At 41.1% G+C, this 16,031-nt stretch overlaps 1 protein-coding gene across 2 annotated transcripts in view; it reads right to left on the reverse strand.

The window, feature by feature from the left end:
- The window catches only part of CCNYL1 (cyclin Y like 1), a 33,292-nt gene extending 18,576 nt beyond the window's left edge, over positions 1–14,716 (reverse strand). Inside the window, exons 1-3 of one of the 2 annotated variants that reach the window (XM_003784994.3) lie at positions 14,216–14,716; positions 4,859–4,933; positions 2,899–2,933 (exon numbers count right to left, since the gene is read on the reverse strand). In XM_003784994.3, coding sequence (XP_003785042.1) covers positions 2,899–2,933; positions 4,859–4,933; positions 14,216–14,441 — 336 coding nt within the window. In that variant the 5' untranslated portion in view covers positions 14,442–14,716. The remainder of the gene's footprint in view (positions 1–2,898; positions 2,934–4,858; positions 4,934–14,215) is intronic. The other variant, XM_012802159.2, reaches the window with a different exon arrangement.
- Positions 14,717–16,031: the final 1,315 nt, after the last annotated feature.

Here is a 16,031-nt window from a genome sequence, read left to right on the forward strand (position 1 = left end):
TTTTTTTTTTTTTTTTTAGAACAGAATTCTTAAGAGTTTAATGGCAAAGTATGTGTTTTTCATAGGTGTAACAAAAAATTGTCTGGATTAATATTATTCATTATATTGAATTTAAACTTAGATTTACACTTTAAATATATAGGTTCTCAATTTACATGGTGGATTGACCACAAATTTATTTCCTTTCCTGCCTGAAATCTCATTAAAATTAAAGGAATAAAATAAAGGTTACCCATAAGACCAGGAGACAGGATTGACAGCAGATGGTTTTTTTAATAAATGTTATAAGATGAAAAATAGACAAAGGAGTGGTGCCCAGCAAGGGAGCATGACTCTGGTGCCCAGAGAGCGCGCCTGGAACAGCGACAGGCAGGCCAAGGCAGGCCGAGAACTCACAAGGCAGGGCAGCTCAGAGGACAGGGTAAAACAAAACAAAAGCCACCAAAACCAGCTGAAAATCTGTGACTAGAGCCCCCCTTACCCCCATCCACCTGTCTTCCCACCTCATAAGGAATTTAGATGTATATTCCCTGGAGCCATTAAACCCGTGCATTTCCGGGCTCAGAGACACCAGGGCTGAAACTGGAAACGGGAAAAAAACTGCACACTGAAAAGTGGAACTCCATTTCCCCTTCCCAGCTCTGCTTCTGGAAAGCAAGTAGCTACACGCTTCTACTCTCCAAGCAGAAAAAAGGGGTGGGGGGTGGGGGTAGGTCCTTCCTGAAGAAGCTGAACTATCCCAGAGAAAAGACCCTTAGTTAACACACTGAGGTCTCCCAAATGAAAAGCTGGCTGGGTCTCCAAACCCTCACAGTGAAAGCCAGTGGTCAGTTAAGAAAGTCCTGCTCATGCATGGCGCTTCCAACTAGAGAAAGCCACGGACTGCCACACATTCGAGGGAAGACTCCGACCAGAGAGATCAACAGGGGAAAAAACGTCAAAGGAGAGGTGAAAATTCAGGAGCAAATGAAAAAACAAGTTCTCAAAATAAAAATGTTAGTAGAAGGGTTAGAGCATCAAATCAGACTCTCCAGAAGTTGAACAAAAAGACAAACTGGAAAATAGGAGGGAGAAAAAATTAAAGAGCAATGCAAAAATACTCTTCAGGCTCAACATGTGAATAAAAGTATCCAAAAAAGAAGCAAGGAAACCCTCTAAAGGAGATGGTCTGTGAGGAGACTTCAATGGCCCCAATATAAAGAAAAGGTCCACAACCAATCACAGTATGAAATTTCACAATTCCAGGGACAGAGAAGGTATTAACTAAAAAGCTCCCAGAGAAGTCAGAATGGCGGGGGGGGGGTGATGGTGTGAAGTGAACGGCCATGTCTGAGCAAGGGGTGATTATCTCCTACGGGGGGGTGAGGGGAATGACTAAAATTGATTCCGTACAACGTACCACACAATGCCAACAGATTCAAGAACACTATAATGAGAACACAATAGAGAAATGTCTTCAGAACCATGAAATTTAGTTTCAGCCTAAAATTGTATTTTCTATCAAATGGGCAGGGGCAGGTTCCAACAGGCTAGGTCTTTGAAAAAGCTTCTATGTGCCCTTTCCCAGGAAGATGTGCCCCAGTAAAAGGAGGTAGTACAATAAAACAGAAGGAAACACAGAAGCCCGGACACCGGGACCCAACACAAGGGAGCGGTTATGCGAGATCTCAGATGAAGCCAAGAGATATCCCAGGAAAACAGGCACAGAGCAGGCCCAGGGAAAACTAGTGTACACTGGAGTAGGATGACAAAAGGCTGAGGGAAGTTGTCTTCAAGAGAAAAATGGAACACATGTGTTTTAGTAGGTGGAAAATATTTTTGACAGGCATGTGACAAATGTTACAACATTTAGGGAGAAAAATAGCTGTTAGAAAACAGGCAAATGAATGCAGTCAGGAAATTAATTCCACACACACACACAAAAACGAAGGATGTGAAAGCAGGAGACCAGCCAGCAGCTACTTACTGCATTTGGCTGTGTGAGCTATTATTGGCTGGGAAAAGGGGATTATCTGGGAGAAGTGCAAAAATGCTCAGATTTCAGAAATGCTTAAGAGAAAGAATGAAGGGTGTACAGGAAGAGGCACACTAAGAAAACTCAATGACTCAGCAGTGAACGGTATTTGCATAGTTACAATAATGTAAATATTGATTACTGATTAATAAAAAAAAAGTCAATGAAATGAAGGGAGAAAACAAGGGTCACAGGGGAGTGAGGAAGCTCAGTTTTTACCTGCTGTGACAGGAAGTCACTGGATCATGTTAAAAATTCATTTAGCTGGCTCGGTGCCTATAGCTCAACCGGCTAAGGCGCCAGCCACATACACCTAAGGTGGCGGGTTCGAATCCCCAGCCCGGACCCGCCAAACAACAATGACGGCTGCAACCAAAAAATAGCCGGGAGTTGTGGCGGGCGCCTGTGGTCCCAGCTACTTGGGAGGCGGAGGCAAGAGACTCGCTTGAGCCCAGGAGTTGGAGGTTGCTGTGAGCTGTAATGCCACGGCACTCTACCCAGGGGGACAGCTTGAGGCTCCGTCTCAAAAAAAAAAAAAAATTCATTTAGCTATTACCACTGTTACTTTGATGAAAAAAGAAGATAATTTCACAGTAGAAATTTTTAAAAAATAAGATAAGAAAATTCAGGCAAAAGTACTTAAGACAGATCTTTATAACACAATCTAGTTAATCAAAATTTCACTTACATGTCAGAAACCCTTAAAAAATGGGCACTACTAAGCCAAAGACTTTCCTGTACACACATAAATTTGATATTTAAAGAAATAAGAAAAGATTCACAAAGAAAGGCCCATGCTGACACCATTATACCTTTACGGAATCATAACAGACATACTTTCAATTCAAACGAGTAACGTCTTAACTTTGCAACTGTTTACTTACATGGTTTAAATGGTTGCTCTTCCTCTTTTCTCGCACTAAGAATAAAAAAAATTAACTGATCAATTCTGATACAAATACCATAGAATAAAAGTAGCTTAATTGTCTGATGAATTACCAACATACAAATGAGCTTAAATTCCATTCTATTTTTAAAAATAATTTCCAACAAAGCTTATACCAGCGGTTCTCAACCTGTGGGTCACAACCCCTTTGTAACAATGAAAATACATCCTGCATATCAGATATATACGATTCAAAACAGTAGCAAAATTACAGTTATGAAGTAGCAACGAAAATAATTTTATGGTTGGGGGTCACCACAACATGAGGAACTGTATTAAAGGGTCATGGCATTAGGAAGGTTGAGAACCACTGACTTATACTATAAATTATTTGACAAGATGAATCTCATAAAGTAAAATCTAAAAACTTAGCTTTACTTTTTGGCCTAACAGATATTCCATTACACACACATGAAAGACCCCACGTACAAGAGAAAAGGACAAAACAAATCAGGCCCATGAGAAATTTAGCTAATAAAGAGTTTACCAGTTGCATATCTGGGCCACTACCTAGTAGCATTTCCTAAGTCTACATTTACACATGGCTTATGTTAATTACCTAGATCTAATGGCTGAGAGCTCTAAGAACCAGTTTCTAGCCAGGAACCCATCCCTGGATGTACCTGAGTCTCTGGAAACATCCTGAACTAGTGACTGGGAATCTACTAATACGTCACTGAAAAAAAATAAATGAATCTTCACTTAACTGGAAAACAACCTATTTTAAATTTAAATTTTAAAGCGAGTGTGCCAAGCTAATTGTGCACAGTATCACAGTACACAAAATAACTTGCTTCTAACAAAGGCCATGAGAGTAGAGGATCCAAGAGGGACTTGGCCTGCACTTTGTTCCCCACGCTGCCTCCTCCTTTGATGCTGGACAGCACTGTAGGCACACATTCCTTCCCACTGAAGAAAGAGACATAGCAGAGCTTTTATTTTCCACACGTCTATGTGTGTGAAGCCCATGGCTCTGGGAGAAACTGTGAAATACAGCAATCCTAACCAGAAATGACTGGCTCAAGACAGGCAAAATACAAACTATGAAAATGTAGGTTAGGCACCCTCATTCCTTCATTTCTGAAGGATGGCAAAAAAAAAAAAATAATAAATAAAAGATACCCTCATTTTTTATTATGCTGTATTACTTCAAACATTATAAAACCCACACTTCTTATATTCTTGCTGTTGAGATCAACAGAAAAACCTGGTTGTGTGCAGCTTTTCAGCAATTAGAGTAGGATTTACCATAACATTAAGGAAAATAAGGAGTGCAGAAAAATCCAGCAGTTCTGATTCTCATCCTAAGACCGACATGACATAGCAACTTTGCACTAGTTTCACTCGCTGAGGCTAACCTTCTCAGAACCACCACAGGGGTGTTTACATTTACATCACATTAGGACCAAAGGTTCTGTCCAGCTTAGTGCTCTGAGCAGCATAAATCTGGATGTGGCAGGCTCATTTGGTTAGATTACTGTGTTAAAGGAGGCCAAGATCACCGTTTCAAGCCCCATGTGTGAACAACTGAGTTGTCTGATTTGTTCAAATGAAAACATTAACTGAAGTCTAAATTCTATCATTCATCTTTAAAATGTGTTCTTTGGAGCAGAGGAAAGAGGGCAAAGAAGTAGGGAGAAATAGGGATAAATCCCAGACCATTTCTAAATCAGGTGGCCAATTAAGTGCGCTGAGAAAGAGGCAAAACATGGCAACCGAAAGTCTCCATGTTCTTACTAAACCAGTGACACTAAAAGAAAGTACATTGCATCTGAAAATAAGACAAGTGAATATATAAAAAGTTGAAAAATTGAAACTATGACTTCTTCTATAATACATCCCATAAGACAGAAATAGTTTTCAGTCTTTTCCTTGGAGGAAAAAAAATATTGTCTTACCATCTGTTTGAGATTTGCTCAGGAAAATTGTGCTTGCCCGTGGATGGTCAGAGGGATTCGATTCCAAAGCTAACTCTATAGAAGAGAAAAAAGATGTGATAATTTAGGTGAGTAGAAAAGATAATTTTTTTAATAGCTACATATTGATAGGCACATTGACTCACACCAGAATCCCAGCACTTTGGGAGGCAAATACAGGCAAGTTCTTAATAATAAATATGAAGGAAATATAAAAGCAACAATATAAAAAGTCTGTTGGGGAATGTACAATCATCAAATCTCTCCATACATGGAAGCTAAAACCAGGTTACGTCCATAACTTCTTTTTGTAACTTGTACCTAAATAATCTGATGCAACTTTCAGATGAATCACATCAAGTAGAAATACCATCCCCCTTTTCTATGCTGACAAGACCAGCACATTTCAGGAATAGTCTCAAGCAGCAACTGATGCTGTGGCCAATTACTGTCAGACACCAGCTCAATAAATCAAATACGCTAAAACAAAGAGGGCTGTTTTTGGCAAGCATTCTTTAGATAATCAAATGGCTAATTCTAACTCCGTGCAACAAGTGAACTCATTTAGTTAGCTGTGGTTTATCTGCGGGTTATTCATCATAGTAAACTTAAGAGAACTACATAAAAAGTTCAATGTTCTAATCTATAAGAACACTTTCATGATAGAAAGTCATTTTTATCTTTTGCCCTCAATTTCCAAAGCTAAACTCTCACATCTTCCACTAGCAGGATTAATTTGGCTTCATCACAATTATCTTCTAAAGCAGGTCATAGGGCTGCTACTAAAAAATTTGGGTCCCACCTATGTCACGGATGATCTAGGTCTGCCTGCAGTCCACCTTACCCCAAAGTGGGATAAGCTCCTATTGCGGCCAGACTACAAAACAGAGTCTTGAATTTCATAAAACAAACTTTGCCATCATATAGGATAATAAAAGTTGTCATAAGGAGAAAAAATAAAAACCTATGACACTCCTCAGCAATGTCCATCTCAACCTACTTGTATTAACTAATCTTGTCTGAAACCAAAGACCCAGACAGAGTAATAGTTAAGGCAGTATTTCCCAAACCTCATATTAATAATAGTTCTACTTTTTAAAGGGGGGGGGGTGTTAGTGGACAAATCACAATACATTATATCCATGGCTCTTAAAGAACCAATATTAAAAACTTATCAGTCTAGTAGTGAGTACTGTTCTAACTCAGCATTTCACAAATCTATCTACCTAGAAACCTGTGTTCCCTCCAAGTAATATGGTTTGAATCTTGCATTAACAGACCCAGTTTGGGACTTCCTGGTTTAAGAGGAATCTGAATCATCCATTTTAATGGTGCTGCCAGATCACTAGAAACTTATATAGCTAAACCAATTGCTGTGTTCTCCACAGAAATCCCTTTACTGACGTGAACTGTATTAAATTGCCTTTGGAGAAAACTATTCTTATGTAAAAGACCCAAAAATTATTTTAAAGGTTTTCCCCCCACATCTTTGAAAAGATGAGACAATGTAACCTTATTTGGAAAAATAAAGTCATTTGAGCACAAAATGACAAGTAGAGACTTTTATCACTGTCTCTAACTTAAAGCTTCTAAAAGCTCCTACCAAAAAGAAAGCAAACATACTACCATTGAATTTTAAAAATGAGAAGAAATGTTTACAGAAGAAGCCATATTAGGTGCCTATGTAATAATGAAGTTTAACTAAGAATTTTCAGTGGAAGTCAGGGAAAATTAAGTTCCAGAATCAAAGAGGAGTAGGTTTACACATACACATATACAATCTCAAAAATGTTATCTTTAACTATGTATTAAAATACAAAGATCAAGAAGGCTATAATAAAAGAAATGACAACATGCAAGAAAAAAATGACATGAGCGCAAGTGACAAGCTGGCAGTCCCCCTTCCCTGAGGTTTTAGGGTAGGCCCATGGACCAGGACTATCCAGTCACAGCTCTCTGGGGACCTCCTAAGAACCAGAGGAGAGAAGCAGAGCTGTACTCTGGGGTGCCAGGTAGTCAGGAGCTGCCAGTGGCCCCACAAACATGCACAGATAGAGACTTAGGGAAATGTTTAGAAAATAAAAACATTACCAAGTACCATTTATCTTATATGTGAACACCTTTAAAAACATTTTTTTAAACTCTTAAGAATGCTTGAAACTAGAAATATTTTTGATCTCATGATCAGGGAGCACGATTAAAGTTGTATTTTAAGACCCACTAGTTTTGTATTATTAATTTAAATTGCAAATTCATTTGACAGCATGACAGGATGGTCAAGGGAAAAGTATGACTTAAACACACATTAAACTCAACTCTAAATGTAAACATCCCAGAGGAGGAAATCTGTAAGATACCCCTGACATCAAATACTAATCTAAGATTCTATTAGTTATAAGACCCCTCTCAACTACACAGATGTTAATATGTGAAAATATATGCAACTTATAATAAATAAAATGCATTAATAAAGCTAGAAGTTAAAATTATGCAATTTAAACTGTCAAGAAACAATTTTCCTTGTTAAAATATTAAAGGAAGAGGGCAGTGACAGAAACTAATAGAAGCAGCACATTTCAGAGAAAGAAGCTGATTTCAACATATTGATTTCAATATATTCCGATTAAACAGAAGTTGCTGGCAGTCTCTGGGCCAATTGCTGGGCATCTGTTTATTTAAAGGCTTCCTATATTTACTGACCTGCTCTATCATCTATACTGTGCATTGTATTAGTTTTATGTTCCATAACACGAACCTTTTAAGTCTCAATTCCAGTGTAAAATCTGGTGATTTTTGTCTCAGTCCACACTCTTACCTAGTGGCCTCGAGCTGGCCTGCCCCTTCAGAGGGCACACTGCCATAGTACTGCTCAGCCTGCTCTGTTCCTGCTTTCCCAGCCTCCAACAACCCTGACCCTGGCTTCCAAACCACTTCTCTCCCAGCCTATCCCTCAGTTCTCAGTCTCCTTACCTGTTTCAATCCCCAACCTGTGTTTAGTGACTGTGACTGACATTTCATGTACTGTATAGCACACCCTTCTCCCTTTACATGTTTCTTAATAGTGCTTAACTCCATTTTTTAGACTTTTAAGAACGCTTCTGGATTACAAGTACCTCCACTGCATTTATTATCCAATGTTACTGTTTTAACTCTATAAAGCTTAATTACTTTAATACATTAAAAAAAGCCGAGGAAAAAAGGTAGTATCCAAAGCAGCCCATACTAAGTCATTCCATAAATTCTGTTCATATATGCCATATATCTGGAATTTACATTCTTGATCTACCAAGTCTTATTTTTTAAAACTACAGAAACCCGATTTATCCTTCTCAGAGCCTGTCTTCTCATACGTAAAATAGGTATAATCCCTACACGATCTAACTCAAAGCATTGTAAGGATCGAAAGAAATGCAAGAGCAATCTGTATACTACATAATGCACAATAAATTACAAAACAAAAAACCTTCCACTAATTCAAAAGCAAAAAGCAAACATTTAACATTCATTGGAAAACCCATACCAAAATAGTATCTTGGGCAAACATACCCTTTGACTACCCACTAAAGTTAAGGGGAAAACAGTCACACAAAATCAAAACTACTTTCTCATGTTCTTTTTTAAAAAATAAGCACATACAATTCTCCCTGCTGTCTTTCACACAGATTACTGTCTGTTCTCCTCCTTGCTTTTTTCATGCAGAGATCTCATTCTTTTTGACAGCTCTATATTTCTCCTCGATATAGACATACCAGTTTATTTTACTAGTCCCTTATTGACATTGTCAATATTTTGCTATTGAAAATAATACAAGATGGCCAGACGCAGTGGCTCATGCCTGTAATCCTAGCACACTCAGAGGCTGAGGTGGGTGAACTGCCTGAGCTCAGGAGTTCAAGACCAACCTGAGTAAGAGTGAGACCCATCTCCAAACATAGTCGGGTGTTGTGGTGGGCGTCTGTAGTCCCAGCTACTCAGGAGGTTGATCCTTAAGAGGATCACTTGAGTCCAAGAGTTTGAGGTTGCTGTGAGCTATGACACCACAGCACTCTACCCAGGAGGCAGAGTAAAACTATCTCAAAAAAAAAAAAAAAAAGAGAGAGAGAGAGAAAGAAAGAAAATAATACAAGCCAGACTCCTAGCACTTTGGGAGGCTAAAGTGGGAGGATCACTTGAGGCCAAGAGTTTGAGACTAGCCTAGACAACAAAGAGTGACCCCATCTCTATAAAAAAAAGTTTTTAAAATTAGCCAGGAGTCATTGCCTGTAGTCCTCGCAACTTGGGAGGCTGAGACAGGAAGATCACTTGAACCTAGGCATTGGAAGTTGTAGTGAACTGTGACTGACCCACTGAACTACACCTGGGTGACAAAGTGAGAAGCTGTGAAAAGAAAGGAGGCAAGAGAGAGAAAAGCAAAGCAACAGAAGCTTTGTGCATATTTTTGGATATTTGTGGGATATACCTGCAGGATAAATTTCTCAAAGTAGAATTTCTAGATTAAATGCATTTGCAATGTTGTGAGATTCTGTCAAATTCCCCTTCATGGAGTTGGACTATTTTGCATTTCCACCAACAATATATGAATGTAACTTTCTTCACAGCCACACCAAAGACTGCATTGTCAAGTTTCTGGATTTTCTCCCAATAGGAGAGAAACTGCAGTCTGGTTTTAATTTGCCTTTCTCTTATGTGTGAAGATATGTTTAAGGATCATCTGCATTTCTTCTTCTGTGACTTGTCTATTCATAACTTTGTCTACATTTAGATTCACTTAATTTCTTCAAGTCAGTCTATTTTAGGTCCTTATTCTTTCTTTGTTCCCTGCTGGCTCTCACCTGAATATTCCATCCTCCTCCTCACTGGTCTCCCTGCTCCCACCCTTGCTTGCTAATAGTGTGTTCTTACACAGCAGCTAGTCTGATCTTCTGAAGAACTGACATCATTCTGAGGCTACATGTCCTCCAGTGGTTTCTCATCACAAGTCAAGTCTTCATTCTCTGTGAAGGCCCACTATGTAGACAAGGCCTCCTGGCATCCTTTTCACTGTGCTGCAGCCACTCTTGTTTCTTTCAAGGAACTCCCACGGAGCTGTCCCCTTGTATGGAAGCGTCAATGTGCATGCACACCCACCCACCCCACACCATCCACCCCCCATTCATACATGACTCTTACATTAAGGACTAATCAAAAGTCACATAAGAAGGCCAGCCATGGTGGCTCACGCCTGTAATCTTTGTGCTCTGGGAAGCTGAAGGCAGTGGATTGCTTAAGTTCAGGAGTTGGAAACCAGCCTGAGCAAGCGTGAGACTCCATCTCTACCAAAAATAGAAAAATTAGCCAGGACTTGTGGCAGACACATGTAGTCCCAGCTGCTTAGAGGGCTGAGGCAAGAAGATCAGTTGAGCCCAGGAGTTTGAGGTTGCTGTGAGATATGACACCATTGCACTCTACCCAGGGCGACAGAGTAAGACTGTCTAACACACACACACACACACACACACACACACGTCACATAAAGAGAGTAGTCATCTTACATACACTTGCCCCTAAAACTACCCTCCTTCCCAACTCATCACCCTATTTTACCTTCTTCACAGCACCTCCCTATCTGACATGTGTTATTTACCCCTAGCTCCTTCTAGGATCAGAGTTAGGTTGGAGGCCTTGTTGTTTACGCCACTACTTGCCCTGGACATTAGATAAGTTACAAAGAACCACAAAATATATCATCCAAGTTCTACAGGAAGGTATAACACATCAAAATGTTTTTATCTGTTCCCAGAAACAAACATAATGAAACAGTGTATAATTTTACTATAAAAGATGTCCAATCATAAAGGGTAAGTCAATAATGACTCTCCAACGATTCAGTAGTATGCTAAGCAGTTCTGAAAAGGCATGAGGGAGAGCAGGGTGCCTGGAAAGACATCTTGCAGTGCTAAGTGTCAACCACTGTTTCAGGAACTTACATCACTGCTTTAAGTTACAAAGCAGAATATATAATCTCCATTTTTGTAAAATAAACAAAATAATATATTCATGTGCATACAAAAGGTTCAGGAAGAATCAATACCAAAATATTAATAAGAGCTCTTGGTATTCTGAATATAATGAATGGCTTTTCTGTATTTTCTAAACTTTTTTACAGCAACACATTGATACTGTTATTTTAAAAAAGCCAAAGGGAAAAAAAAAAGGATTTAAAATAGCTACTGGAAAGAGGAAAGATCTGTTGCTCAGAGGTTTTTCCACATCATAGGCCCAATCTCTTCCCGCCCTCACCCCTGGGGGTGGGAGGGAGGAAGGAGTCACTTGAGAGAGCACCTTAAGCCAGTAAATCAGCAAAGCTCCTGAAGTCAGGACATAAACGGCTGTGTGAAAGTTGGCCAGTAATAATAAAATTGAATAGTAAGATCTTAGTATCTCACTTTCTGTTACTAACACTACCATCAGTTATATTAGATACATTGTTCAATGACATTGACAGTGAGACTGTCATTATATTACAGATACATTGTTCAATGTATCTAATATACATTGTTGTATGTATACATTGTTCAACATATCTAATATACAACCTTTCTCAAGGTGGTAGAAAATACTTCTATCTGAAATTTGTACTAGGTTCTTAGGAACATCTCTTTGCAATGGTTTGAGAAAACCTTCTGAAGTGTTTCAGAGAAGAACAAAGCAGAGCATCATTTGTTTGATTTTGTCTAAGTAACCAAAATAATTCAATTCTTCATTGTAGAAAAGCTAAAATGTTTTAGATCTAAGTAGGAATTTCTCAGTTTCCAGGGAAACTGATATAAAATTGTCTGAAATAGAGATATTAAAAGCAAACTTTCAATGTGTCTATACTTTATATTTGGTGCTCTGTGTTTCTATGGAAACTTAAGGATAACAGGCAAACACTAAAATTGAAGTTTCTCTTAATCAAATCCTCAAATTTTACTGAATGCCACAAAATTATAATAAATTTTAAGAGATGAATTGAAATGAAAATTTAACCCTCCTGCTAACAAAACATAAAATGGTAAATGTCATGTTCAAGAATTATTTTTTTCAAGGTTTCTGATTTAACATTTATTATTGCCCTATGTTTAACATCTGGTACCCTATTTGCCCTCTTGTCTGCTTCTACTAATATTCCTCTGTCCAGTGCATTCTCGGCTTCAATTCACAGTTACCAGAACAAACTCTTTAAAATGAATTCACCATTTATTTGACTGGTAAATTTAGGCCATGGTGTTACCTCTACTTTTATCCTTATCTATTGAAATGATTGTATAGACATAAGAGGCAGCCAGACAAGGTGGCCTGGGTCTGTAGTCCCAGCTACTTTGGTGGCTGAAGTGGGAGCTTGAGTCCAGGCCAGGAGTTCAAGGCCAACCGGGCAACAGAGAGACACCTCCTTCCCCGGCCCGCACTTCCCACCTTTAAAAAAATAAAGGATGGAAGGGCAAATGTTGTCTCTGAGTTGTATAAAATAAGCTTTGAACAGAGCTAGTCAAGATGAGAGTTAAGTTCTTTGAGACTAATCTACTTTATGGGTAAAACATAAGATACAGTCCTCAGTTTTTTAATTTTTTAAGAACACTATTAGGGTATTTACTATCTCCATATCAATACAAGGATTTAGAATCTTAATTCTGTTCAGTATCTGTCTTATATAGTTACTTCTTATCTCTAAGTCTTTGTTTCTTCATCAGCAATATAGGGAGAATATCCACAGCCTTATTTGCACTTGGAACAGCCAACGGAGATATACGTGTACTGCCAATCTTAAAGAATGATATGAAGACCCTATTTGAGGCTGTCTCCAACATTAACTGGTTTGTAACATCACTCAGAGGCTTACCCTACACCATCAAGCCGGGCAGAAGTTTTCCCAAGTACTTACATGCTTTGTGTATGTGTACAAAGGTACAATCAATTCACATAATATACATATTTACTCATTCTTTTACAATTTTTGAACATTCTGAAGAGTACAGTATTTCTCTTTTTAGAAAGGTACATCCACCATGAGGCTTAACTATTCTAGCTTTTAAATAAATTAAGAGCCCAACCAAAGTTTAAAGAGAAGAACTGTAAGACACGTCCTCTGTAGCAATGAAACCACTGGCATTTAAATCAAATGAGACAACTGCATTTAAACATCTTTATGATACAGTGTTTTCTACTTCAAAGGACTTAGTTTTACTTAAAGAACCACCTTGCTACCCTGATTTATTTTCACCTAGATTCATCCCGTTCCAAAATTCTATAAGTTAAAATCAAATTTCCTCTCTTCTCCAGGTCCCATCCACTCCCTCTCCGACAGTGGTTTGGAGTCTGAAGAACTTTTACCTCAACACTCTTTATCTTCCAACAGGATTCTATTTGGGAGGCGGGAGTAGCCACAGAAACTAACAGTCTTGGGCAGGCAGGGTCTGGCATTTTAACTCTGGAAACTTTACATTACAAATTAACTTTATGGGTCATCTCTTCTGAACTACTGACCACGAACCACTCTTACGTGTCCTTTAAAGCAGGTAAAGTAAGTCTGTTAAGTCACTGGAGTAGGGCTGAAAGTATAGATCTGTGTCAAAGTGAGAATTTTTAAAGTAATCAGAACTCGGTGGATAAACCACTTTGGGTTAAAAAAAAAAATCTGCAGCCCTGGCAGTAACATTTCACACCTTCCACAGTTATTTTAGGCACCTCCTCCCAATCTTCTTTGCGTTCAATCATAGCTGGAAGGAATAAAGCAGCTTCGATCAAGGTGACGTAAAACAGCCTAGGAAGAATACCATATAGACTCTTCTATGGCAGGCAGCTTCTGTTTTGAATTTAAACAAGAAATCCTCAAACATTTGGGTATGAATTATCCGAGTGTCAGCTACCTTAATGAGTTGGAGGAAGGAGAATAATCAGGCCCCTGCCTGACTCCTTCACTAAGGTACCATCTGGATAGCTGAGGGTAGAAATGGGATGGGGGCTCAGAAGTTGGGGTATTTGCGTTTTCATTGAGATGAGAGACAGAATATTATCAAAAAAGTCTTTGTCAAGTCTTAGGGGACAATGAATAGGGCTACAAACAAGAAGGGCCGTGGACCAGACGGTCCCAAGCGGGGCTAGGGGAATAAGAAAAGAGGGTAAGAACTGGGCGTTTGGGTAGGGAGGAGAGAAAGTGGCCGGACGCGTTGGGGAAAGAATAAGGGGTGGGGACTCGAGGCAGAGCCAGCCTGAGTGAGTCCCGGTGCCCCGGGAAAGCCGGCTCGGGGCAGGAAGGAGCCAGAGACAGCGGATGCTGCCGGGGGACCCTGGGGACGGCGAAGACGCCCGCTGCTTCCTTACCTGCAGGCATTTCCCGGTCGCTGATGTGCTGCAGGTGGTGGCCCTCGCCGGCCCCGAAATCTAACTCGGCGGGCTCCACGGCAGCGGGCGCCGGCTCTACCGCCACCGCGTCCCCGGCCACCGCCTCGTAGATCTCAGACTCGTAGTCTGGCTCCGCCGTCCCGGTGCGCCGGCCCAGCTTGGGGCTGGCATTGGGGGACACGCAGCAGCTCAGCGTGGTCCCCATGGGGCGCCTCCGCTTTCCGCGCTGCTGCTTGCTGCCTGCGCCCTGGCTCGCCCCCGACTCCGCCGCGCTCCTCAGCCGCCCCCTCCCCCAACAATGGCGCGGCCGGCACGGGCAGCCCCGGGCTACGCCGGGCTGTGCCGGGGCTGCACCGCGCTAGCGCTCGCGGCCTCGCCCGCTGATCGCCCGCCCGCCCCGCCGCCCTGCCCCGGGCAGGGCTCCGGCCTCGGCCGCACCCCCGCTGCCGCGCCGCCGCCGCCTCCCCCGAGTTGACTTGTGCGCGAGGGCGGCGACCAGCCGGGCTTATTTAAAAGGGGTGGAGACCCAACAAGCGCTAAGAGTCACAGCCACTGCCGGGAGAGAGCGCGGTCACGGCTCCTCCTCCTTCCGCCGCCGCCTCCTAACTGAAGGATGCTCGCCTTGACCCGCACTTGCCAACCGGAATGTATCCTGCGGTCACCTGGTTACAAGTAGCCAATCACGTCCAGAATTCTCTCCAGACGCCCGCCTCAGGGCCCGGGCACGTGACCCAAATGCCCCGCCCAGCCCCGCCCTTGCCCCGCCCTTCCCACGGTGAGTACCGGACTCCCGGATTTCATTCATAGCTGGCTGCCGGGATCTTTCGGGTCCTGAGGTGAGTGCTGTCGGCTTTTGTCTCTGGAAGCCGTTCTCGTCCTGAGCTTTATAGAAAACCCCTGTTAGTAAGGAGCGGGTTCCATTAGCAACTCGATTTTTCCAAGTCTGACAGCTTCCATTTGCTCACCAAACTTAGTTACACCCAAAATGTTGACTGTTATTGTAACTAAATGCTTCTCCTTTCTTCCAATGAGTTTTAGTTTTCACCTGCAACTTGACTGTAGCAACCTGCCCCTTCCCGGGGCCCTGGTCCTACTCCCAGAAAAGATTGTGGATGTATGTCTTGTGAGACTCGAGGACGTGTCTTCCCTCCACTTACATGTCTGTAAAATTAGGAACCCAACTCGTCCCTCCAGCTCTGAAACACTGGGCTCACCCACTCCCTTTTCTCACCTTGCTTCCTTCCACCACAGACTTTCCCCATCTTCCTTCTTTTAGTGACAGCAATACATAAAGCGCGATTTTCCCATATGAAATTAAGAACCACACAGTGAAGTAGCACAGTCCTGGTTCGGTGAAGGTAAATAGTTAACATTTGGCAATCACAGTATTAGTGCCTGATACTGCTCTAACAGTGTTATGCTCATTTAACCCTCCAAAACAGTCCCACTTTACATTTTACAGATTTTACAGGACAAATTGAGACGCAGAAGTTAAGTACCTTCCCCAAGGTCACGTGACTACTCAGGTTGGGGGTGGGGCTTAGGATTTGATCCCAAGCAGTCTGGATTCCCACCCTTATTCTAATTATCAGAAAATAAAGGTAGAAGTCAAGCTTGGAGAAGGGGTATGACACTGTAGATTAGCATAATTTTTAAAAGAAAAAGTCTTTTTATGTGGATTTTATTTTTTATTTATTTGTTGTTGTTGTTTTTGCCCGGCTAGCTCAGTCGGTAGAGCATGAGACTCTTTTTTTTTTTTTTTTTTATAAGAGTTGTGAACTTTAACTTTAACTTT

Source organism: Otolemur garnettii, unplaced genomic scaffold (assembly GCF_000181295.1).
Source record: "Otolemur garnettii isolate 467f Iridium unplaced genomic scaffold, OtoGar3 scaffold00013, whole genome shotgun sequence".
NCBI classification, from domain to species: domain Eukaryota; kingdom Metazoa; phylum Chordata; class Mammalia; order Primates; family Galagidae; genus Otolemur; species Otolemur garnettii.